General features: G+C 50.3%; 1 protein-coding gene across 1 annotated transcript; it reads right to left on the bottom strand.

Moving 5' to 3' along the window:
• Positions 1–5695: 5695 nt before the first annotated feature.
• Positions 5696–10806, bottom strand: KLHDC7A (kelch domain containing 7A). Its single transcript, NM_001131792.1, is given in 1 exon segment — positions 5696–10806. A coding segment is annotated over 1 exon segment (2292 nt). The 5' UTR covers positions 10805–10806; the 3' UTR covers positions 5696–8512.
• Positions 10807–23595: the final 12789 nt, after the last annotated feature.

Genomic DNA, 23595 nt, shown 5'->3' on the forward strand with positions numbered 1-23595 from the left:
AATTTTATGTTATGTATAAGATCTCATTTTTTATTTTTAAAATTATGGGTGATAAGAAACTGGAAATAAAGAAGTCAAAACAATAACAAATTATTTCTGGGAGGAAATGATTTTTACTGTCTTCTTGGGCTTCTCTGGATTTTTCCAATTGCATATTCTACAATAAATGTTTGTGTATCTTTTGTAATCACATACAACACAAATAGATGCACTGTTGTGAATGCACTTAATGCCACTGAATGGCATGCTTTAAAAGTGGTTACAATGGTACGTTTTGTGTTATATGTATTATGCCACAATAGTGTTTTTTTAAAAAGACAATCTGTACTAAAGACATTACTTGCCTGGGCTTTTTGAGGTTGATATTGTCCTAATTTGTCACCATCTTCCACCATCCACCCCACTGTGTCATCCAGGGGAGAGAGACCAAATTTAGGAACTGAAAGCAAGTGGTCAAAAGGTACCGGATATGGGTTTAAATGTTTCTGGGTACAACTGAGGAAGCTAAACACTTAACCACAGGGTGTGGGTGGTGCCTGATACTGGCTCCCTCAAATCTGATTCTACAACAGGAGTTTTTGTTTTGTTTTTAAAAGAATTCACTCAGAACATATTGTGATTGAAATTGAGGCCAGGTTAAAGCTGACCCTCATTTTATCTACAAAGTGAAGATTGCTGAATGTGATCATATAAACATAATTGCAGGAGAAAGAATCAAAAATCTTTAGAGGATAAACTGTTTTCAAGAACACAAAGAAACCACATCACTTTGACACTCATTGCAAATAAGATGCATTGTATCTGTGTAGTGTTTTTAACCTTCTAAAGTATATTCATGGTTTTTATTTATTGTACTACCAAGCAAGTCATGTGGAAGTGGCTTTTCTTTTAAGATAAAAGATCCCAGAACCCATCTGAATGCCACTTGGAATCGTCCAGGAGCTAGTGGAGGATTGTCGGTGCCAGTGTAGGGCTGTCCGTGGTGTGAAGCCCTCAAGAAGGTAGAGGGGGGCAGGTTTGAGGGGAAAGAAGGGTGCAGCTCCTCTATGGTCTCACAAAGGGAGGAGGAGTAGGTAGGAGCACCAGCCAGGAAGACTGGAGTGACATTATTAAAGGGATGTTATCAAGGTAGGTACTGCCGGTGGAAACTGGGGCTCAGTCCTACCAGGAAATCTGGGAGCCAGTGCAGAACATGAACCTAGGAGTTATCTCACCCCAGGGTTGAGGGAGCTGGGGTATTTACACACCAACTCCTGCCTGTCATTGGTTTGGGGATCCTCTAGGTACCAACAATCCCCAGGTAATGGCAACAGAACACCTTTCAGCAGCGGGGAGGCTCTTGGGGGCAGAGTGCAGGTGCTCTATCCCAAGATAGTTGGCCGATAGAGTGGCTGTGCTCAATAGGTGTCAGTGATTGCTTTTCAAGGAGCTGATCTCTTGATCTTTTTGTAAAGATCCTCCTCTGAGGTGGCTCAGAGTTTTCCCCCTGCAGACATTGGTTCCTGGGTCATGGAAAATACCTAGCTGAGGGCTAGCATCAAGCTCCTTGGCCAGGCAGGCACCCAGAGGGTCCCCAGTGCCCTAGTCTGGCTAGACCAGAGCCAGGGCCCTATGGCTGAATAAGGAAGAACCCAGGATTTGGAGTCAGGCAGACCTGGGCGGTGGAGGTGTGGGGTGGGTCTCCCAGCTCTTCTGTCTTATAGGCATGTGACCCTGGGAATGAGATTTCACTTTCTTGAACTCTAGTTTCCTCAACTGCAAAGTGATGATATATCACAGGATTGTTGTGTCACTTACCTATTGTGGTGTTGCAAACCATTCCAAAATTGACTGGCTTAAAACCACAAGTATCTATTTCTCTCATGAGCCTGTGGATTGGCAACTGGGGCTGGGTTCAGCCAGGTGGTTCTTCTGCCAGTCTTGGTTGGGTTCTGCTAGTCTTGGTTGGGTTCTTTCAGGTATCTGTGGTTGGTCAGCTGGTGGCCTCACTCACAGGTTGGGGGTTTGGCTGGCTGTTGACTGGGGTAACTGGTAACTGGCTGTTGACTGGGGTAACTGGTCCATGGGTCTCTCGTCATCCCACAGCCTAGGCTGGGCTTGTTCACATGGCAGCAGTCTTCTGATTTCTAAGAGCCATGAGAGAGCACATCCAATGCCCTAGCAATTTTCAACCTCTGCTTATGTCAAATTTGTTACTGCCCCACAGCGGCCAAAGCAAGTCACATGACCAGATTCAAGACATGGAGACATTGATGGGAAAGGGAGAATTTGGCCAGAGACAATGTAAGTAAAGCTCCTATTAGCCTTGTGTTTTATAAATGTATTGACAATGATTACATGCCTTCTTCCAGTTTTTTAGCAATAAAAAGGTAGGTGTTATAATTACTAGTAATCATTAAATCAATAGGTAATTTTTGTGCAGGGTCTTGTCTCCATTTCCTCTTCTATGTCATGAAGATAATTGCTCTGTCAGACAGTGATGTAGTGAGGGAAGAGTGAGGGAATAACAGTAAAGTATTTGCACAGAGCCTGGTGAGAGGAACTCTATTTATTATGGTATAAAATTTGCGTCTCCTCCCTGCACACAAAAAAGCAACGCAAACTTGATCGCTTTTTCATTTTTGTTTTCACATCTCACATTTCAAAAAACCCGAGGGTCAGAGCTGTTTGTGGAGACTTTCCTCCAGGCTGTCCTTTCTTCTCGCTCCCTGAATGTATCTCCTTCCTTTGTGTTTCATGCTCCGCCTTCTGCCCCAGCCTAGCGGCTGCTCCTGGCTGAAGCCACAGCTTTAGGGGGATCCGAGGGGTACCCTCAGGCCACAAGGCCCTTTCCAGTAAGGATTACAAAGATGGGAAGTGCTGGCTGCCTCTGTCTGCGGCCTTTAAGTATTTGCAGCTCAGACACAGCCCAACATACTCCCAGTTCCCCCAAGTGGCTCCCAATCTGTGAAAGAAGGGAGCCCCCTCCATCTCGCACTTTCTCAGGGTTCCCAGGGGCCTCTGAGCAGCTTCTGAAGCTCCACAGCTCCGACTGACACCCCCTGGAAATTGCTTAATGCTTTCAGCCTGAGGAATCTCAAATCAGCCAGTCAGTCAATCCTGAACTACTCTGGAAGAGCAGAGTAGAGGCTCACAGTCTCAAAACCTGGATGGTCTAAAATATGAGTAACTTTTATGTTGAGCATCCCCTGCCCCAGACCTTCTGAGACAAGAAGAGGCCGCTGCAGCTTAATTCTCAACCTTCCTCCTCCAGGGCCAGGACGAAAGAGAGCAAGAGGTGGCGGGGGTGGTAAAAGAAAACCTCCTCCTCTGAGCTGGCTTAGGGCAGCCCCGCTGCAGGAGACAACTGTTCTTCTAAGACCTACTTTAACAAATTTTTATTTTTATTTTACTTTTATTTATTTATTTATTTTTTGAGACAGGGTCTTACTCTGCCACCTAGGCTCGAGTGCAGTGGCATGATCTCAGCTCAAGGCAACTTCTGCTTCCCAGGCTGAAGTGATCCTCCCACTTCAGCCTCCCAAGTAGTTGGGACCACAGGCACACACCATCACACCTGGCTAATTTTTGTATATTTTGTAGAGATAGGATTTTGCCACATTGCCCGGGCTGGTCTTGAACTCCTGGGCTCAAGCAATCCTCCTACCTTGGCCTCCTAAAGTGCTGGGGTTACAGGCATGACTGCAAGTAGTACAAGATGTAGTAGTAGCAGTTCCTGGGCTGGGAGCTTTCCCTCTATTATTTTGTTAGTTCTCATAATATCCTCTTGAGGCTGGCAGTGGCAAACCCATTTTACAGATGCAGGTATTGAGGATCAGAGAATTTAAGAAAATGTCCTTTGAGTTCCAAGTTCAAAGATGGAGCACAATTGATTGGTGTGGGTGGAGACAGGGTCGGAGGCAAGGCTGATGCTGGGTCATGGCCTCCACTGCCTCAGCATAGAGGAGTGGAGAGAGTATTGAACGCAAGGTAGTAAGGCTGGATTCAAGCCCTTTTTACTTTTTTTTTAAACAGAGTCTCACTTTGTCGCCCAAGCTGGAGTGCAGTGGCTCGACCTTGGCTCACTACAGCCTCTGCTTCCTGGGTTCAAGCGATTCTCTTGCCTCAGCCTCCTGAGTAGCTGGGATTACAGGCGTGTGCCACCATGCCCAACTAATTTTTGTATTTTTAGTAGAGACGGGGTTTCACCATATTAGTCAGGCTGGTCTTGAACTCCTGACCTCAAGTGACGCTCCCACCTGGGCCTCCCAAATTGTTCGGATTACAGGCATAAGCCACTCTGGCTGGCCTTGGATTCAAGCACTTTTAATGAAAACAGAAGGTCTTTGGGTTTTGCCATGAAGGCAAATTTCATTAAACTCTCTGAGCCTCAGCTTTCTCACCCGTAAAATAAGGTTGTTGTGAGGATCAGTGAGGAGATGCATATAAAAGCATGCAGAGGACAGTAGGGGCTCAGTGAATGTGGTGCCCCCGATGGCCCCCCAGCCAGCCTTGCCTCTCTTGCCGTAGGCTTCCAAGGACAGCTCTGTCCTACAGTCACAGAAGGGCCAGGCCCCAACCCTAGGCAAATGCTGTGGCTTCTGTGGTTGTTTCAACAACTCTACTATTGCAGACGGGACCTAGACTGGCATTCTCTTGTAAATATTGATGAAGGCCCCAGATAGGGAGGAATAAGAAAACAAAGAACGTTTTATTTATGATAGAAAGAGAACCCAACAGAAAACAAAAATCTACAGGCAGGCCCAACAGGAGGGGAGATGTTTAAATAAACCTTGGTACATTCACTCCATGGAATATTGTGCAACTATTGAAATGATGTTTACCTAGGATTTGTAATAACACCGGAAAATGCTTATTATAAAATGCTAAGTGAAAAAAGGAAGAAACTGAATTGTATATTTAGCGTAATCACACCTAGGCAAAAATCAAGCCAAACAAAAACTTTGCACAGAAGAAAAAGACCAGAGGGACACACACCACAGTAGGGGGTGCTGTTGAGTGGCAAAATTGGGGAGATTTTTTATACCTTTCTCTATTTTTTTCTATAATGGGCATGGTTGGTTTAAAGTGGAAAGCGACCCAAATTTAATTTTTTTTTTTTTTTTTTTTTCTGAAGAAGAAAGGATTCCTATTGGAAAAGCAAGAAGCCAAGTGACACAGATGTCACTCTGAGGCTAAGGGCAGGAGGCCAACAGACCCCAGGCTATTAAGTAAAGTCAAGTAGAACTCTGAGACTCTGGCCCCATAAAGTCATCTCAGCTGCACACCTGAGTATAGGGTCTGCAACATTCTGGTAACGACACTGGCTCTCACTCCTATATGTTGTAAATGTAGGTGTAATTGAGTTTTTTTCCCTTACAACAAAGGCTAAACAGAATAGCTGGGCCCCTGTCCTTCTTCCCAAGATGGCGCTCCTTGGAAGCAGCCCTGCTCTCCCTGGTGGGCACAGCAAAGTGCTTCTGGTTGCAAGGCCACTCTTCTGGTTCCCTGGGCCAGTCCTGGTCTGTGCGTCTCCCAGATTTCCATTCAGGTCCCTGTTCAAATGTCATCCTATCAGGGAGGCCTGATCACACGATTTAAAAGAGCAAACCCTTTCCTCCGGCACTCAGGATCCCATGTCCCTGCCTCGGCTTTCTCCTTAGTGTATATGCAGCCTAGGTACTAGGTTCTATGTATTTCTTTTTAAAAGTGTCCATTTTCCTTTGCTAGAATGTGAGCTCCATTAAGGCAGGGATCTGCTGCATCTCCAGCACCTAGAACACTGCCCAGCCCAAATATTCTGTAAATGTTTATTTCGGGAGTGAATGAATGCATCCTGACCATTTTTTTTTTTTGGTGTGTGTACATATTTAGTTTTATTGTAACAAAGCAACTTGTATACTTTTAATGTTTAAAACTGAGCATCATCTTTCCTTTCCAGTGAAACAAAAAGAAAACTTAAAAATAAACAGGAACAAAATTACAATAGAGAATGTCAATTCCAAATAAGATGCTACAGGTTCTGCTGATGCTCCCATTGAGTGGCAGGACTCAAGCCATCATTAGGAGAGAATTTATTTTTAAAGTGTCATCTTAAACTGCAAGAACCATCGTGCCCTCAGGGTGTCTTTCCAAGGTCTTGAGCTACCTTGTTCCACCCTGATGGCCCTGACCACATTCTTCCTGAAGCCCAGCTCCAGAGCCCCAGGCCGGCACATCAGCTCTAATCTATAGGTAGTGACTGCCTGGGACACTGTGTTGAAACACTTACGAAGCCATTGTGAGGGCTCGCCAGGAAAAGATATGACGAATGATGAATGATTTTGCCAATGGAACCATAAGAGAGGTGGATCAGATGGACTGTGTACTCCTCTTCCCAGTCCAGGCCCAAATCTCAGCTCCCCATCTCATTAACAAGACCACACCCACCATCGGTTGGGGCCTGGAACACATTTGTCGGTCTTATCCCTGGAATCACTCCCCTAGTCTCTATCACAGGTATGCAATGGGCTTCGGAATGTTTTTCCAGAGTGGTCCTTGTTCCTCCTGGGCTTGGAACCTTTCCAGAACTTGACCTAGCTTGGTTGTTGCCTTGTCCTCTGCCTGGCCCCTCACTAGGGGTTGAAGGTTGGATCTGGGTCCACCTGCCCCCAGCTCCTATGTAGGGTTCTCCTCCCAAGCAAGTCCTTCCCCAAGTCCAGCAGAACAATGCTAGTGCCTCCTTTGAGTCTTGTCACTGAAGCCATTCTGCCGCAGCCCGCAGGTCCCTTGGAGGTTCATGCCTAGTGTTGACACTGAGCTTGAATGTGGCCTTGGCTGGGTTCAGGGGTCACTCTCCCAAGAAGGTAGCCATGGCCCCAGCTGACTTTCCCTTCCTGGTCTCTGATTTAGGAATAAATTCAGCTGCTTCATCTTTTGAGGCCCAGGCCAGGGAAGTGGGGTGGGGGCGTGGCCAATGTCACCCTGTGGCCTCTGAGCCACCATTGGCAGAGCCTGGTGCCAGAGCCCAGGGATGGTGCCAGCCACCAGGGATGGTGGCCTTCGGTGGTCCAGTGCAAGCTCTCCTCTTATGTCCATGCCAACCTCCTTTTCATCCTTTGTTCCAGTCCTGCTTCTTTCAACAAGACCCACAGCCTGGGCCCCAGCAGCTTCAGTGGACATAGGATCTAGCTGGGACCACCTGGGAAACTGGGAAGAACTTTCCCTTGGGGGCTCTCATTTATCCCCAGGGCAGATAGGGACATGAATTGTCCTTCCCATTTTCAAGACAAGGACACTGAGGTCCAAAGCATCCTTATTTTCTTCCTTGTCAGGCCGTGCTCTGGTATACCTCCCATCTCCCCTGGCTTCTGGCTGGGACCAAGAGCATCACTGCCTTCCCATCTGTCACTGTCTCCCTCAGAGGTAGAACAAGGGCTGTGGTAATACACTGGGTCAGGCTCTCTCCCGTCCCTCCTGGAAGGACAGGTGCTTTCCTGAGGCTGGGGGTCTCCTTCATTCAGAGTTTATCAAACCCAATGTGAAAGGAGATCCAGTCTCTGGATGCTTCACTAGACTCTTCTAGTTCCTCCACTTGGTCATCCAGCTGAAAATGTGAATGAGGCAAACCAGGTGACCATACCTGGCACAAGGAGGGCAAATTATGCTGTCACCCTGAAGTGCTGACTGGTGGTGGCTGCCCCTGCTTCCAGACAGGAAGATGGCTACAGATCTGAGAAAGTGAAATGCTCAGTTAACATGGGCAGGGCTGAGGAACAGGGTGGCCCTTGGATCACATAGTTTCTTCCCTTTGCTGAGACCTCCGTGTATCCTTAGCAGACCTCTACCAGAAGATAGCTTGGTACAATGGCTGCTTCTCTTTCTTCCAATAAGGAGAAAAGTAAAGTGGGCTTTGGTACATTTTCTCACAAGCAAGAGTCTCCTAGGCTGGCCCCAGCTTCAGCTATTCTACTTTTCAAACCACCACTCCCTCTGGCCAGGGCCCCTGGGGCTCCCCGGCTCCTTCCTGGTCATGCCCAAGTCACTGACCTCCATCTTTCCCACCTGTGTGTCCCGGTGCTTCTGGGAACTGTGGAGGTGGGGCCCAGTGGCTGATGTTTAGGAAGGGGCACTGATGGGTCAGACAGCCAACCCCTCTCCAGAGCAACTAGCAAGGGGCTGCTGGGGTCAACTGGCTCCTAGAATTGTGATTGCAAAAAGGCTACGCCCCCTAAGCTTTGGTGGAGTCCTGGTGTATCCCCCCAAGAATTCAGAGTTGAAGCAAAGGCGTCATCCCTGAAGACATGAATGCCTTCTGCCTTGGAACACCAGCTCCTGGTCCTCTTTTCTGCAGTGGGGCCTCTGTAGCCCATGAAGGGTAAGACTCATCTAAGACCCCTCTCACCCCAGCCAGGGGAGGAGAAAGGACTGGAATTCACCTCTTGATGGCCACATTACTGGGCTGCCTGATTGCCTAGAAATGGCCCACAGAGGGATGGCTGGCAGTGGAGCCTGTGGCCCCCAGCTTTGCATGAGGAGCTCAGTTAAGGGACTGCTAGACCCTGGTCTGAGGCAAATCGGGGGTGGGCAAGGTCAGAACGGTGGGCAGGAGGGTGCCCTGCGGGGCCGGGAAGCTCCGCAGCTCCTTGGGCACAAACCTGGGTGAGACAGAGTCTGCTAGGAAGCAGAGGGTGCTCCGGCGTCCCACGCAGTAGATGAGGTTGTCCACCACCGCGCACTGGAAGGCATCCGGGTAAGGCGTCCGGTACGTGGCGCACTCGTACCAGAGCCGGGTGCTGGCGCTGCAGCGGTACACGGCGATACCCAGGCTGCGGTTGAGGTCAAAGCGATAGAGAAAGCCGTTGACCGCCACCATCTCGGCCGTGCGGTCCTTGCTGCCCCCGGCGGGGCCGGCCCACCAGCGCTGCTCCTGCGCAGAGAAGCGGAACAGCAGGAAGCGCAGCGAGCCGCCGGTGACGAAGATCTCCTTGGCACACGCCGTGGCCGTGTGCGCCAGGGCGAACGTGTCATTGGGGAGCGGCGGGGCAAAGTCCCAGCGGTCCAGGCGGGGGTCGTAACGCTCCACCGAGTTCAGACACTCTCCACCGATGGCGTACAGGTGCCCGTCCAGGGCCACCAGCCGGCAGTGCGGCCTGGCCTGGTTCAGCGGGCACACCTCGCTCCAGATCCCCGTGAGCGGGTTGTAGCAGAAGACGCGGCTGGAGGGCTGGTGCCCGGGCCCCTGGCAGCCGGACACCACGAAGAGATAATTGAAGAGACTGCAGATGGCACAGCCCCGGGACACGGCCTCGGGGGGCAGGCGAGCTAACGGGCGCCAGACATCCAGCTCATCGTCATAGCAACAGAGGCCGCCGGAGTCTTCCTTGGGGGACACGTCAGCCACCACCAGGTACTGGCGGCCCTGGAGCCGGCGCTGCAGGATCAGCTCGCGCTCTGCCCCGCTCAGGCACCCGTAGATGTCCGGGCTGCGCAGCACCTGGAGGTAGTTTTCGCTCATCACCTTGTAGGCCGCCTCCTTCAGGGCCTCCAGGTTCTGCCTCTTGGCCAAGGTCAGCACCTCATAGCAATTGCCCAGATCCAGGTGGACCTGTGGGGCTGAAGCAGAGGTGAGCGGGATGTGGAAGAAATTGGTCCCGGCCACCAGCTGCACATGGGGCTCCTGGCTGCTTCTGCCTGAGCCAGGCAGGGCGCCCGGGTCTGGGCAGGGTGGAGCGGGGAGCCAGAAGCCATCTGGCTGCAGCTGCAGCTCTGGGTTCTCCGCTATCTGCAGAAGGCTCTCCTTCCGGCTGAAGCCTCGGGTGGAGGGCGACGGCCCTGGCTGCGGGGAGGCGGCTCTTTCGGCTGCACCCTTTGTGTCACCGGCTTGGCCTCCCGAGGCTGCCCCTGTTCCCAGGGACCTTGGCGGTGGCCTAGGGGATGGAACCTCAGTCAGGGCTGCTGTCCTGGGAGCCAGCCTGCCCTGGAAGATGGCCTGAGAGGTAGATTCCACGTAGTAGTCGTACACCTTGCCCTTGAGCCTGGGCTCAACCCCCTCCACCTTCTGTATGAAATTCTCCTCCATTCGGACGCGGGCTATGGATGAGAAGGTATAGGAGGCGTTGGGGGCTCCCTCCTGCTGATGCAGGGTCAGGCCAACATCGGAGGCAGCCTCGAGAGCCCCAGCCTCTTCTCTGTTGACCCCTATCACACGGGTGAAGACCCAGCTCTGGTTCATGTCACTGCTGCCTTGCAAGGGAGCCGGGTGGTGACAGTGGGGAGGTTCTAGTTGCCCCAGCCCTGGATGCTCAGGGGGTTTGCTGTCCTGCGGTGGAGAAAGCTCACCACTGGCACAGCTGCCGTCGGCTGCTGCAATGAGTCCAGCTGGGGAGCTGTTCGGTTCGCTGCCCAAGCGGGGGAGATGGGGAGGGTCAGAGTTACCGCTAACAGCTGTTCTGGTTTCCTGGCCGCGGCAGCAAGGAGGCACCTGCTCAGAGTCCGAGCTCTGCCCGCCCCGCTCCTCACCTGAGCCTTTTCTCTGGGACTTCCTGTCTGTGGAAGTGGCCCCCGTGACCAGGACATAGGGGCCTCTTGGATTCTCACAGCTGCAGCCCTGTGGTGCTTCAGCCCCCTTGCTGCTCCTCCGGCGTCTTGGCCCCGTCAGCAGCACCCCAGGAGAAGCCTCCTGTACAGCAGGCTGCCCTGAGCCCTGTGCTTCCTCCTTGGCTTCTGCCTGGGCATTCCCACCCCACCGCTGGGCTGGGGCAGGCCTCGACTTGTACAGCCGGTAGGCCACAGTCACCAGGAGCAGGGCAGCGGCTGACAGCACCACCTTGCCGGTCAGCTGCATATCCAAATGCCAGTCCCGGGCCTCTGCTCCTCTGGGGAACATGCTTCTCCAGCCAACCTGGGGCTGAGGAATGTCAAGAATCTGATTAATAATTGCCCAGTAGGGACCAGTTCCTGGGTCCTGCTGAGCGGAGGGGAGGGAGTTCTGGGCTGGTTCTGGCTGGCCAGCCGAGGAGAGGAGAGGAGCAAAGGTGACTTTGAGCTGCAGAGGGTGGCCGCTGGGGCCCAGAGCTGGCAGATCCCAGTGGCTGGCCTCCTTCGATGCTTCCCTGGTGGCTGGGGTGGGGGGCCCGCCCAGGAGCTGAGCTTGTGGTGGGCCACCTGAGCCAGCTCTGTGGTCAGCAGCTAGAGGATGTTAGGAGTATCCAGTGGGCATACAAAGAAGGAGGAAGCTCTTAACCAAACAGTCACCCGATGCCAGGAAACGCATGGGGTTGGTTATTCTTTATGTGTGTGCTTTATTTTCTCTTTTGCAAATCCACTGGGCTCAGAGGCTTGGGTGTGGTGAGTCATGGGCAGGTGGAGCCCCATTAGGCGTGGATGGGGTCATTCTTGTGAGGTCTGCTGGTCCTCGCAGTGGGGTCAGCTTTATGCTGGCCAAGCAGGGAACAGGAACATGGCAGTGGAGTCTGGAGCCAGGGCATACAGCCAAGCCACCTGACCCAGCCCTCGAGTGCCTCTGCCCTCCTTCCCTGCCTGACAAGTTTATTAAGAGAAACCAGCCTTTCTGAGAACAGTGGAGAAAGACATTGCATTAGTGCTCAGATCGGGGTTAGATGTGGACACATCTCTTTTAAAACCAGACAATCTCCTATGGTGAAAGACTGAGGGAAGACTCACATCTCCCAGACCCCCCTCACCATTTCCCCTCCCCCATCACCAGTGCTGTGGGTGCTGGACCCAGACTACCTGGCTCTGCTACTTACCAACTATATGACCTTAGGCAAGAGACCTCACCGCTCTGTGCTTCATCTGAAAAAGGAGGATGACAGCATACGCACCTCATCAGGTCGTGGTGAGAACTAAATGGGCTACTAGGAGTAAACACTGGGGCAGAGCCCCCATCATGAAAGCTTACTAAATATGAACTATTCTCTGCTTCTTCCTCCTTTTCCTCTTTCTTATCATCAGCACCATCATCGCTAGTATCAATTGTCATCAGAGGACCTTCCAAAGCACAGAACTGATTGTACCCTTCTCCTGACCAAGGTCCTCAAAGAGTCCCCAAAGTCCTGTGCAGGGGTCTCAAACTCTTGCTGCATATGGGGGCTGGGCAGGTAAAGTGAACAAGTGAGGACGCCTGTCCGCCCCACCCCAGCCGATGGTATCAGGCCAGGTGGCCCAGCATTGCCTCATCCTCCCACTGTCGCAAAAAGCTTAGAATCCTGGTAGTGACATAATCACTCTCAATTTTAAAATGTTGGCATCTGATTCAAAAATGAAACTGAAAAACACTCTGTGGGCCGCAGGAAGCACACACATGGGAGGAATTTGGCTCTGAAGGCTTTGACTCTAGGAGACAATCCTGACTCCCTATGCCGACGTTCACAACCGTCTGTGTACCAGCTTTGGTTTACTCTTCCAGATTCATCTCCTGATCACTGCCTAGCAAACCGGGCTCAGGGTGACTTCTTGGCAGGCAAGGCTGATGGACATCCCTCTGGCCCATCAGAGTTGGGTGAAAGGCTGTGTCTGGGCCTTCTTCCCTGGTGCCTTCATCCGTCCAAGATCACCTGTTCTTCCTTTGGGTCTCGTGTTCTCTGATGCTTCTCTTTTAGCCTTGGCCGCAGCTGCTGCATCATAAAGTGCATTGTGTGCAAGATCTGGTCTCCTGCTGCATTCTAAGTCCTCGAGGACAGAGGCTGTAGCTGGCTCAGCTATGGACCCTAAGCCTATGTGGGGCCCTGCACGATTTGGGACAATAGCCAGCAGGGATTGTCTTTATACTGAGTGGATTGGGGTGGACACTCGGGGTGAAGCTCATCTCATCTCATCTCATGCTCACAGCCCCTTTGGGGAGAGACACGGTTGTTATCCCCATTTGACAGCAGCGGTAACTGGACCTCCAAGATTATGTCAACTGGCTTGTAAATGGGGACTCAAAACCTTGTTTGCAGAGTCCAGAGTTTTACAGACCTGACTTCATCCAGCAGGTGTGACCTCTTAGAAAGTCAGGTGTCTTCAGCCTGTCCCACTGGTGGCTGTCAAGAGGGGTCTCCTGAATTCCCTTTCTTTCCATCCTGGTCAAAAGAGTGCCTATCAATGCAATGTGCACAAGGATCACAAGGGGTGCTTGTTAGAGATGCAGCTTGCCTGCCTGCCTGCCTGCCTTCTTTCCTTCCTTCCTTCCTTCCTTCCTCCCTCCTCCCTCCCTCCCTTCCCTTCCCTCTCTCCCTTCCCTTCCCTCCCTCCCTCCCTTCCTTCCTTCCCTCCTTCTTAACTCTCTCTCTCTCTCTTTCTCCCTTTCTTTCTTTTTCTCTTTCTTTTTTGAGACAGAGTGTCACCCAGGCTGGAGTGCAATGGCACAATCTTGGCTCACTGCAACCTCTGCCTCCAGGGTTTAAACGATTCTCCTGCCTTAGCCTCCCAAGTAGGTGGGATTACAGGCATGCACCACCACGCCCAGCTAATTTTTATATTTTTAGTAGAGACAGGGTTTCACCATGTTGACTAGGCTGGGTTTTTTTGTTTGTTTGTTTTGTTTTGTTTTTTTGAGATGAAGTCTCACTCTGTTGCCCAGGCTAGAGTGCAGTGGCATGATCTTGGCTCGCTGCAACCTCCACTTCCCGGGTTCAAGCAATCTTCCTGTCTCAGCCTCCCGAGTAGCTGGGACTACAGGTGCACACCACCATGCCTGGCTAATTTTTGTATTTTCAGCAGTGATGGGGTTTCACCATATTAGTTAGGCTGGTTTCAAACTCCTGACCTCAGGTGATCCACCCGCCTTGGCGTCCCAAAGTGCTTGGATTACAGATGTGAGCCACCACACCAAGCCAGGGATGCAAATTTCTAAGCTCTACCTTCTAGATGTCCTGATTCAGTGGGCTGGGTGGGTCCCAGGAAACCTCCATTTTTAACATTCTTCTCAGGAGCTTTCAGTGAGTCTAGGAATTAAAAATAAGTTAGCTTTTCTACTTGTCTGCTGAACATTCCTGTTCATTCTTGGGTGGTGGGTGAGCAATTCCTCTCAAGTTACGTAATCAATTCCTCTTGGTTACATACTCAAGGTGAGTAACAGAATGGGAATGAAGTCCTGGGTGCTTTGTATAAGTAAAATTATTCAATTTTCCCGGTAATCTGGAGAGGTGGTTATTATCATTGTCCCCATTTTACAGATCAGGACATTCAGGCTAAGAGAGACAATGCCAATGGACTGAGAGTGACAAATCCTGATTTATAATGTTTCTTGCTGCACAGCCCATTGTCTTCATCTAGAAACTAGAGAATGAGGTGTTCGGGGCAATAAAAATGATTTTTCCAGGGGTGAAAAATGCTTTGTTGAGGCTGATGAGGGGCCAGGCTACCATTCTATTGGTAGGGGTATGAAGCTCATCCCATCCCATCTCATGCTCACAGCCCCTTTGGGGAGAGACACGATTGTTATGCCCATTTGACAGCATGGGTAACTGGACCTCCAAGATTATGTCAACTGGCTTGTAAATGGGGACCCAAAACCTTGTTTGCAGAGTCCAGAGTTTTATAGACCTGACTTCATCCAGCAGGTGTGACCTCTTAGGAAGTAGGTGTCCTCAGCCTGTACCACTGGCGGCTGTCATATGGTCATATGTCATATGTCTTTACCCTTGGAGAAGGGGAGACATATGAAATGCCCCCTTGGTGAGATGTGACCTCACATTGTCCTCTCAGATGCCACCAAGTTAGAAGGGTCTCAGCCCCTCTGACTGCTGCTTCCCACCTGATAAAGGCTCCATCGTGTCCCAGAGCCTCTCTCTGTGGCTCCAGCTTAAACCCTTCAAGTCAAACAATCAACATTTCCATTTGAAAAGCTCCTGGGCACTGGATGTGCCCGAACCAGCCTTGGGGTGTGGGGAGGTGCAAGGATCACTGGGAGCAGAAGACAGTCCAAGCCCCAGGGGGAACTTATTGTGTCCCTGGTCCAGAAGACGGGACATAAGCCTGAGGTATGATCAAGCTGCCATGCATCACAAAGGAGAGATGAATGAGGTGCTTTATCAGAATAGGGGTCAGAAAAAAGCATTCCAGAAAGAAGTGTTTGGAATTGGGTATTGATAAAGAGAGGAAGAGGCATAGACTGATTGATTGATTGATTCAAAAAATATTTACAAGATGCTTACCACCTACCAGGCCATGTGTTGGGATGTCATGACATAGGTTAAGGAGACCGCCATGGCTCCTGTGCCCATGGAGGCTGTGGTCTAGGAGACACCAGGCAGGGAGATGGTGGGAGGTGCGGATGCTGGTTCGAGAGGGCTTCCATGGGAGTTCGGAACAGGAGTCCCTACACCAGGCTAGGACGAGAGGGTGTGGAGATGGTATTTGATGTGTTGGGAATGGCAGAAATAGCACGGGGGAACGTGAGAACAACAAAGCCTGGAGACCTCTAGATTGGAGCTTGGGGCTGGGTGCAGGGCGAGGGGCGGGGCCAGATGCCCCCGATTTGAGTCCTGGCTTGGCACTTTCTGCGACCTTCTCTTGTCTGAGGGCAGAAGTAATGCCTGTGAAACAGCTGAGCATAGAAGATGTCTTCATTAAATGAGGCTTCCTGCTGTCTGCCCTGTATTCCAGTTCTCGGTGAACACAGCCACCTGACAGTGTGTGAAAATGTAGGTTTCATTACTATTATTCAGGTCTGGCGAGGCCCACAGATCAGGAGGCGACTGCCATTGAAAGGTGGTTTTTTACTCACGGGTCCCAAGAGAAGGGGCTACACTGCACCAGGCAGGACCACGTGGGGAAGCGCTGGGTCAATCAGGAGGCAGAAGGAGTGAGGCAGAAGCGTGGGTGAGAGACGCTTTATGATGGTTTCTGCAGGAAGGAGTGAGAGAGGCTGGGTAAGCAGGATTCAGATTGGCGAGTTGGAATACTTTCAGCAGGCTCAGGGATGGCTGTCTTTAGTCGTCTGGTACCTGGGCCTGGGGCGATTAGATGTGGGGAATACTGGCCCAGAGTATGAGAGGCCTTGGGAATCTGATGAAGGAGGTGGTTGGAGGGTATGGGCTCTGGATTGGTTGGTTTGCATGTGAGAGATACACTCCCGGGTAAGCCACTTGCTATTTCTAGGAACTAGCTCACCCTGGGAGGGGCAGTGTCTCCTGGTCAGAGAGGCCCCAGATGTGAAACATCAAGGATATAGAAAATAGGAAAATAGGCTGGGCGTGGTGGCTCATGCTTGTAATCCGAGTACTTTGGGAAGCTGAGGTGGGAGGATTACTTGAGCCCAGGAGTTCCAGCCCAGCTTGAGCAACAGAGTGAGACCCCATCTCTATAAAAAAATTAAAAAATTAGCCAAGCACAGTGGCATATGCCTGTAGTCCCAGCTACTCGGGAGGTTGAGGCGGGAGGATTGCTTGAGCCCAGGAGGTCAAGGCTGCAGTGAGCCTTGATTGAACCATTGCACTTTAGCCTGGGCAGCAGAGCAAGACCTTGTCTCAAAAAAAAGAGATGAAAATATAGTTAATACAGACAGAAGAACAGACAAGAACAGGGACTTTGTGGCCCCTGACAGGCAGACATCTTCCTTGCAGGGCAGCTGGGAAGTGAGCTTTCATCTCTACCCTGAGGTCTCATTCCATCCGGCAGGTGAACACGACGCTCCTGCTAGTCGACTTCAAACTCCATAAATTAGCTCCTGCTAGTTGACTTCAAACTCCATAAATTACAGCTTTTTTTTTTTTTTAAGTCCCTGTTTGGAAAAAGTGAAATGAACAAATAAAGACAGGAGTGAAATTAAAAGATAATTGGAAGTCTATATTGGGCTTCTGTGAATGTGCGTGCCTGCCGCCAATCTGGTCTCTCCGTGCGGGCAGGATAAATTGAGAACTCTTCGGTTGGCTCAGGGGGTGGATAAAACAGTCAGAGACAAATGCGTGCCATGCAAATAAACAGGCCCATCTCTGTGTGATTAGCTTTGTGTTCCATCGTGCCAGTCCCCTCGCCAGTCAGCTTGTTCTAAGGGGCTGTGTTTTCCAAGGTGAGGTCAGACTCCAGGTAGGTGTGTCAGGTGAGGCCTTGAGTGGAGGGCAAGAGGCTGAGAGGACATGGGTGTGAGCACCTGGGGAGAGGAGAGGTGGGTTCTGAGGGGTGGAGACATCAGAGAGGGAGGTGTGTGGCCTTTTACACACATATACACACATGCACCCATGTGCACATGTACACACGCACGAGTACATAGCCACACCCACGTGCACACCCACACATCTCACCTTTTGAGTCCAGGAGGGTCAGAGATAACTGGATTCTGGTTTGACCAATGGGGAGACTGAGGCCGAGAGAGAGAGAGACAGAGAGAGACAGAGAGAGTCCAGTCTAGCTGTGACTAGAATACAGGGCACCTGCCTGGGTCTGGGGGGTGGAGGAGGAGGTCAAAGATGAATTCCTACTCATCCAAAAGGTGCTCACTCAGTAAGTATGTGGTGTAGCCTTTTTTTTTTTTTTTTTTTTGTGAGACAGAGTCTCACTCTGTTGCCCAGGTTAGAGTGTAGTTGCATGATCGGGGCTCACTGCAACCTCCGCCTCCTAGGTTCAAACGATTCTCCTGCCTCAGCCTCCCGAGTAGCTGGGATTACAGGCAGGCACCACCACACTCAGCTAATTTTTGTGTTGTTAGTAGAGATGGGATTTCATCATGTTGGCCAGGCTGGTCTTGAACTCCTGACCTCAGGCGATCCACCCTTCTTTGCCTCCCAAAGTGCTGGGATTAGGTGTAGTCTTTTGCACTCACACAGGGACCTCTCTTGATAAACTCTCCTGGACGTGTCTTGGGATTTGTTGGCTCGTTAAACCTCACATCCCAGTGCTGCAGCCCCAGCTGGTGTGTGGCGCACCATCCGTACTGGTTGTTAAAATGCTGAAAAGTTTCCATTCCGGTTGGTAAATAGGCACTGCCCCAACCCCAGCAGCCTGGCTGGCACTCCCCCAGGACCCCTTCAGACCTCCCTACTACTTATGAACTAGAAGCCAATGCTTGGCATTGCAAGGGTCTTCCAAACCCCGCCTTATTCAGTTAGGTCAGTCCCACGCATTACATGGTGGTGAATGTATTGAATAGCTCTCCGCCTCTGCCTCCCCCAGGCCCCTGTTTTGTTCTGTCTAGGGAGATGCTGGTGCAGGAGTAGTTACTCTGATGATGTTAACTCAGTTGGTATTCTGAGGCTGCAAAGGTGAGGCCAAACCAGTATAGCAGTGGACCGTCTATGAGGAATGCCGCCTGCTGAGACCAGATAGCAGCTCATTCCAGGGCATCTCATCATACCGTCCATTCACACAACCTCAACAAATAGCTGTCATGGTTATTAAGGGCACAGAACTTGACCAGACACTTTGATTCTGCCACCCTGTGTGGCTATCATCCCCATCTTACAGATGAGGACACTGAGGCTTCCTGGAGGCAAGGTGACCTCCTCACCCAAGGTCTCGCAGCCTGTAAATGGCATGCAGGGGGTGCTCACACAGTTTTCTCTTTGACCTTGGAACCCACTTCCATTCAGCTTGCCCTGCTGCCTGCTGCCAAAGTTCACCTCCATGGAACACAAGGGAGAACCAGTGTTGTTCCCCAGAGAGACACGTTACTGCTGCTCCTTTATGTTCTGGATAAGCAGAAACCGGGGGCAGGTGGTGTCAGGATTTTGGAGGGGGAGAGGCATACCGCAGCTGCCAGGAAGGGGATCTGGCCTAGAAAGGGAGTTTCAAAGATTTGGGAGTGCCAAGGGCATGAAGAAATGTCCTACTTACAATTGCCACCACACAGATCATTAGGAAATGGAATAATAGCATGAGCTTCGTGCCTGTGAATTTGATGGGGAAATTGAATGTGAAACGATTCGTGGGTGCTGTTTGAGATGGCAGAATGCATCCTGATTTTTTTTCTCCTGGGGTGGAAGGAGTTGCAGAACTAAAGGAGCATCCTGAGGTTTGAATATGTGGGAATGACCTTCTGTCTCCCTGCATACAGAGACAGACTTTCACAGAGGGCTCAGAGCCAATAGTAATAGTAACAGTAAATATGAATAATAATACATTACTAATTACTGATATTAGTAAATGTGGGCCAGTATTTACTAATAGTGAATTAGTATTACTAAATTGTTTTAATATTATTCTTCTCTCTCCTCCTTTGCAATACCCCAATATTAGTATTCACTAATACTAATAGTATTAGTAACTAATAAATACTGGCCAGTATTTACTAATAATAAACTTGTTATTTAGTAATTAGTAATAGTAAATTAGTACTAGTAATTAGCAATGCTAATTTACTGTTAGTAAATACTGGCCAGTATTTACTAATTACTAATACTATTTACTAATTACTATTTACTAATTTACTGATTACTAATTTACTATTTACTGATTACTATTTACTAGTTAGTATTTACTAATTCACTAATTACTATTTACTGATATTTACTAACAGTAAATGCTGTCCTGTATTTACTAATAAGAGCTAAGGCTGCAGACATCATCTCCTTTACTCTTCACAGCAGCCCTGCAAGATTGATAAGATGTACCCATTCTACAGATGAGGAAATTGAGGCTCAGTCTCTTGTCCAAGGTCAAGTCTTTGGACCCCAAATCCATTCTTTGGAAATCCTTGCTACTCAAAAAAGCATCACTGGCCAGGCATGGTGGCTCACGCCTGTAATCCCAGAACTTTGGCAGGCTGAGGTGGGCAGATCACTTGAGGTCAGGAGTTCGAGACCAACCTGACCAACATACTGAAACCTCATCTCTACTAATACAAAAATTAGCTGGACACAGTGGCCTATGCCTGTAATCCCAGCTGCTCAGGAGGCTGTGGCAGGAGACTCGCTTGAACCCAGGAAGCGGAGGTTGCAGTGAGCTGAGATTGTGCCATTGCATTCCAGCCTGGGTGACACAGAGAGACTTTGTCTAAAAAAAAAAAAAAAAAAAGAAAAGAAAAAGGAAAAAGAAGCATCACTCGGAGCTGGTTAGCATGCAGGGTCTTGAGCCCCACCCCAGCCTCAAAAGGTCAGAACCTTCACATGCATCCCATCCCCGGTGATTCTTGGGAATGTTACAGTTTGTGAGATGCTGTCAGTGCCTGGATCAGCACCCCATTCACCCACAATCCCAAGAATCAATCAATTGTATGACCTTGAACATCACCAAGAGCACGTTTTCTCTCACTCTGGGTCAGAGAGAGGTCACACTTTTGTCACTGACCTCTTAACATTTGAGCTTCTGGATCAACCCTAACAGATGTCACTACTGATTATGAAAAAAACTTCTCTGTGCCTCAGTTTCCTTATCTGTCAAGTAGGCATGATGCCATCCATCTCATTGAGTTATAGTCAGCAAACATGCTAGGATGTCCAGGAGGGCACCTGCTGCCTAGCAGGGATTCGGTAAGTGTTTACAGGATGGATTGAGGGGTCATAACAGACCCCACCGTTGTCGAGTGCTGATGAGTGTGCCTTGCTGCTAGCTAAGGGCTTCTTCAGATGCATTTTCTCTCATTTAAGTGAACGTTCACAACCACCAAGCAGGCACAGTTATCCTTGTTTTATAAGGAAGAAACCCAGGCACAGAGGACAGGATAAGTTACTGCCCAAAGTTGCACAGTTAGGAAACAGCTGACCTGAGATTCAAACCAGGAGCCTTCAGATCCAAGGACCTTGCTCCCAGCCGTGCTGTCTCCACAGGGCATCACTGCTCTCTCCTCCTTTGCAATACTCCTGACAGTCACCAGCCCTGCTTTTGCCCCTAAAGCAGCAGGAATCTCCCTAGATCCAGTTGCCCATGGAGCCCCGTCCACATAGCACATTACCCCTCTACACTCCTGCCGGCCTTTACTGCAAACCTGATTCCCGAGCTGCCACTTGCTGGCTCCAGGATGGCCAGTGGCTCTCCAGGGTCTCTCCAATCAAATCTAAATGCCTTGGCCTATTCTCCGAGGTCCCCTCGATGCCCCAGCCTCATTTGTCACTGTTCCCAAACACCCGTTCTGCTCCAGCCAAGCTCATCCGTTTACTGTCCCCTCGTCCCTGCTGTAACACGGGCCATTTCTCCCACTGTCATGGAGCTCTTCCCTGAATCTCTGCCATTCAGGTTGCTTTTGCAAAACCCCAGATCAAAACTGGGCCTTGTCTACAGGGACTCAAGCCAAGGCAAGGGCTCTTCACTTATGCCAGGTCCCAGGAGCCTCTGAGGATCTACTGGAAGTTATGGACCCTTGCTGGAAAGATGCACATTCAGATAATGTTTCACATGCAAATGCTGGAAGGTCCCAGGCCTTTGAAGTGCCGGTTCAGAACCCCTGAGCTAAAGGAGGGCACACACTGGGCTCCCGGGAAGCATGTGTTGGATCAGCTGTGGGTGAGGAATAGGTCGCCATGATTGGCATGCTTTGAAGTGGGTGCTTTGGGTTTACTCCATGCAAAAAAAAGTGGGTGGGTTGTCTGGCTAAATATGTTTAGAAAATATTGCTTTGCAATCTGCAAGCCTCAATTTCTTTATCTGTAAAATGGGGCCAATAAGACCTACTTTGATATAACCTGTAGTGATGATGGAATGAGTTAAGGTGCATTGAGGACCACACTGTCCTTTAGGCCCCTGTGTCCTGTGCTCTTTTCAAGAGACCCCCAACAGGAAGAGAAGCAGAGACCCTCTACTGTCTACCCTCAGTGGGGAGGGGGGCCCCAGATGGGCTGAGAGCCTGGCTGAGTGTGGCTGCGGCTCCCAGCTCTCTGCCCAAGCCAGCAGAAAGAGGCTGTGGGAGGGGGTGAGGGTGGGCATTGCTGGGTAAGGAGCCCCGGCAGGCAGCCCTCAGAACTGATCTGACTCTTGCCTCTCCCAGAGACTCCAGAGCTGGTGCTGGCTCCAGAGAGGCAGGGGAGGTTTGTGTTCCACAGCCCTGAGCCTCTAAATGGAGCTAACACAGTGCAGCCAGGGGCCTTGCGGGCCCATTAGAGCTGTGCTGGCCAATTACAAATCAATGCTCTGAAAAGAGACAGCCACCCAGGTGCAAAAGGAGGGTGAGAGCTGCCCCAGCCAGGGCTGGAGAGAGCTGGAGGAGGGAGGGGAGGCTGCAGGGTGAGACAGCCAGGTACACCTGGGCCTGGGACTGGAGGGCAGCACCCAGCATTCACACGGCCTCTGTTAGGAGTCAGATTCCTTAGAGCCTGGGCCTGGGGATGAAGAAACAAATGGGGAATTAGCAGCTTTCTCGAGCATTTACTATGTGAGGGGCACCCAGCTAGGAGCGTCACATTCCTTGTCATTTCATCTTTATAACAAATCTGTGGTGGAGACAGGCTATGTGTTCACTAAACCCTGGTTCAGTTTCCTTTTCTTGGGCACCCAGTAAAACTATATTCTCCAGTCTCCCCTGAAATTGCAAGGGTGGAATTGGTTAAATTATGGCCTAGGAAGAGCAAGCAGAAGTGACCAGTGGCTTCTGAATCCAGGAAGTAAAGAACCAGTGTGTTGCCTCCTCCTCTCTCTCCCTGCCATAGTGATCTTGGAGGCCATATGTCCCAGATGGACCAGGGCCACACAGTTCACCAGCAATTACGACAATAAACTGCTATTGGGTTAAACCATTGAGATTCCAGGGTTTGTTGGTTGCAGAACCTAGTGTCCATTTTCTGGACTAATATACATTCCACTGGGTAGAAGTGATCATTCCCACTTTGCAGATGGGAACACTGAGGTTCCAAGAGGCTCAAACTCACCCAACTGGTAGGCTCAGCCTCAGATCTGCAGTGGAACCCTCCCGTCTGCCTTATCAGGCCCACTCCCAGCCCTCCAGAAACCCACAGTCTAGCTGGCGGGGACAACATCAGAGCAAATCATAATGAACCGTGATGGAGGGCTTTGTGGAAACAGAGAGGAAAGAACTAGGGCTTCGGGGAAAGGCTCTTAGAGCTGAGTTGAGGGACTTGGCTGGGAGACAAGGTGGGGAAGAGGCAGTTGAAGCAGAGTCCACTGGGTATAAGGGCTCTGGAGCTGGAGACCACAATGCACAGGTCTACATGCAGGCAGAGCTCTAAGCACTAGAAAGGGAATGAGGTGTTAAAGTGGCCAGAAATTTCCAGTGGGATGGAACAACATGGAGAGCAAGTGAACTGTAGGATTTAAGACAAGAAAGATGGAGATAAGAATCCGGGAAGGACTTCCTTTGATTGGAACATTCCAGTTAATGCCAGCTCGGTCGCTCCCCTCATCAGCAGTCACCAAGAACTGGGAGGAAGTGACAGAGCGAATGTTTGGAGAGAGAGGAGCTTAAGCTGTGTGTTTCATTTTCTATGTCCCCCAGGTGTAACCCCATTATTTTGTCCCTCCACACGGCAGGAGCACAGTTCTTTTCTGTGGTCTGAGTTCCAAGCTCTGATTTCCCAGGTTCCATCATGCAAGATCGTGTCCCAGCTCTGCACTCTGGCTCTGGGCACTATGCTGGAAGGAGGTGGGGCTGTTTATCACATGGTTTTAGTCACATCTGTCTAGTTGGCAATGGGTGAAGCCTGCATATTTTATTCTCTGCCTTTGGAGGTGCTGTGTTTCCGTTTCCATCACTGATATACTTGGATGTCCTGTCCCCTCCAAATTGCGTGTTGAAATGTGACCTCCACT

Source organism: Pongo abelii, chromosome 1, assembly GCF_028885655.2.
Source record: "Pongo abelii isolate AG06213 chromosome 1, NHGRI_mPonAbe1-v2.0_pri, whole genome shotgun sequence".
Classification (NCBI taxonomy): domain Eukaryota; kingdom Metazoa; phylum Chordata; class Mammalia; order Primates; family Hominidae; genus Pongo; species Pongo abelii.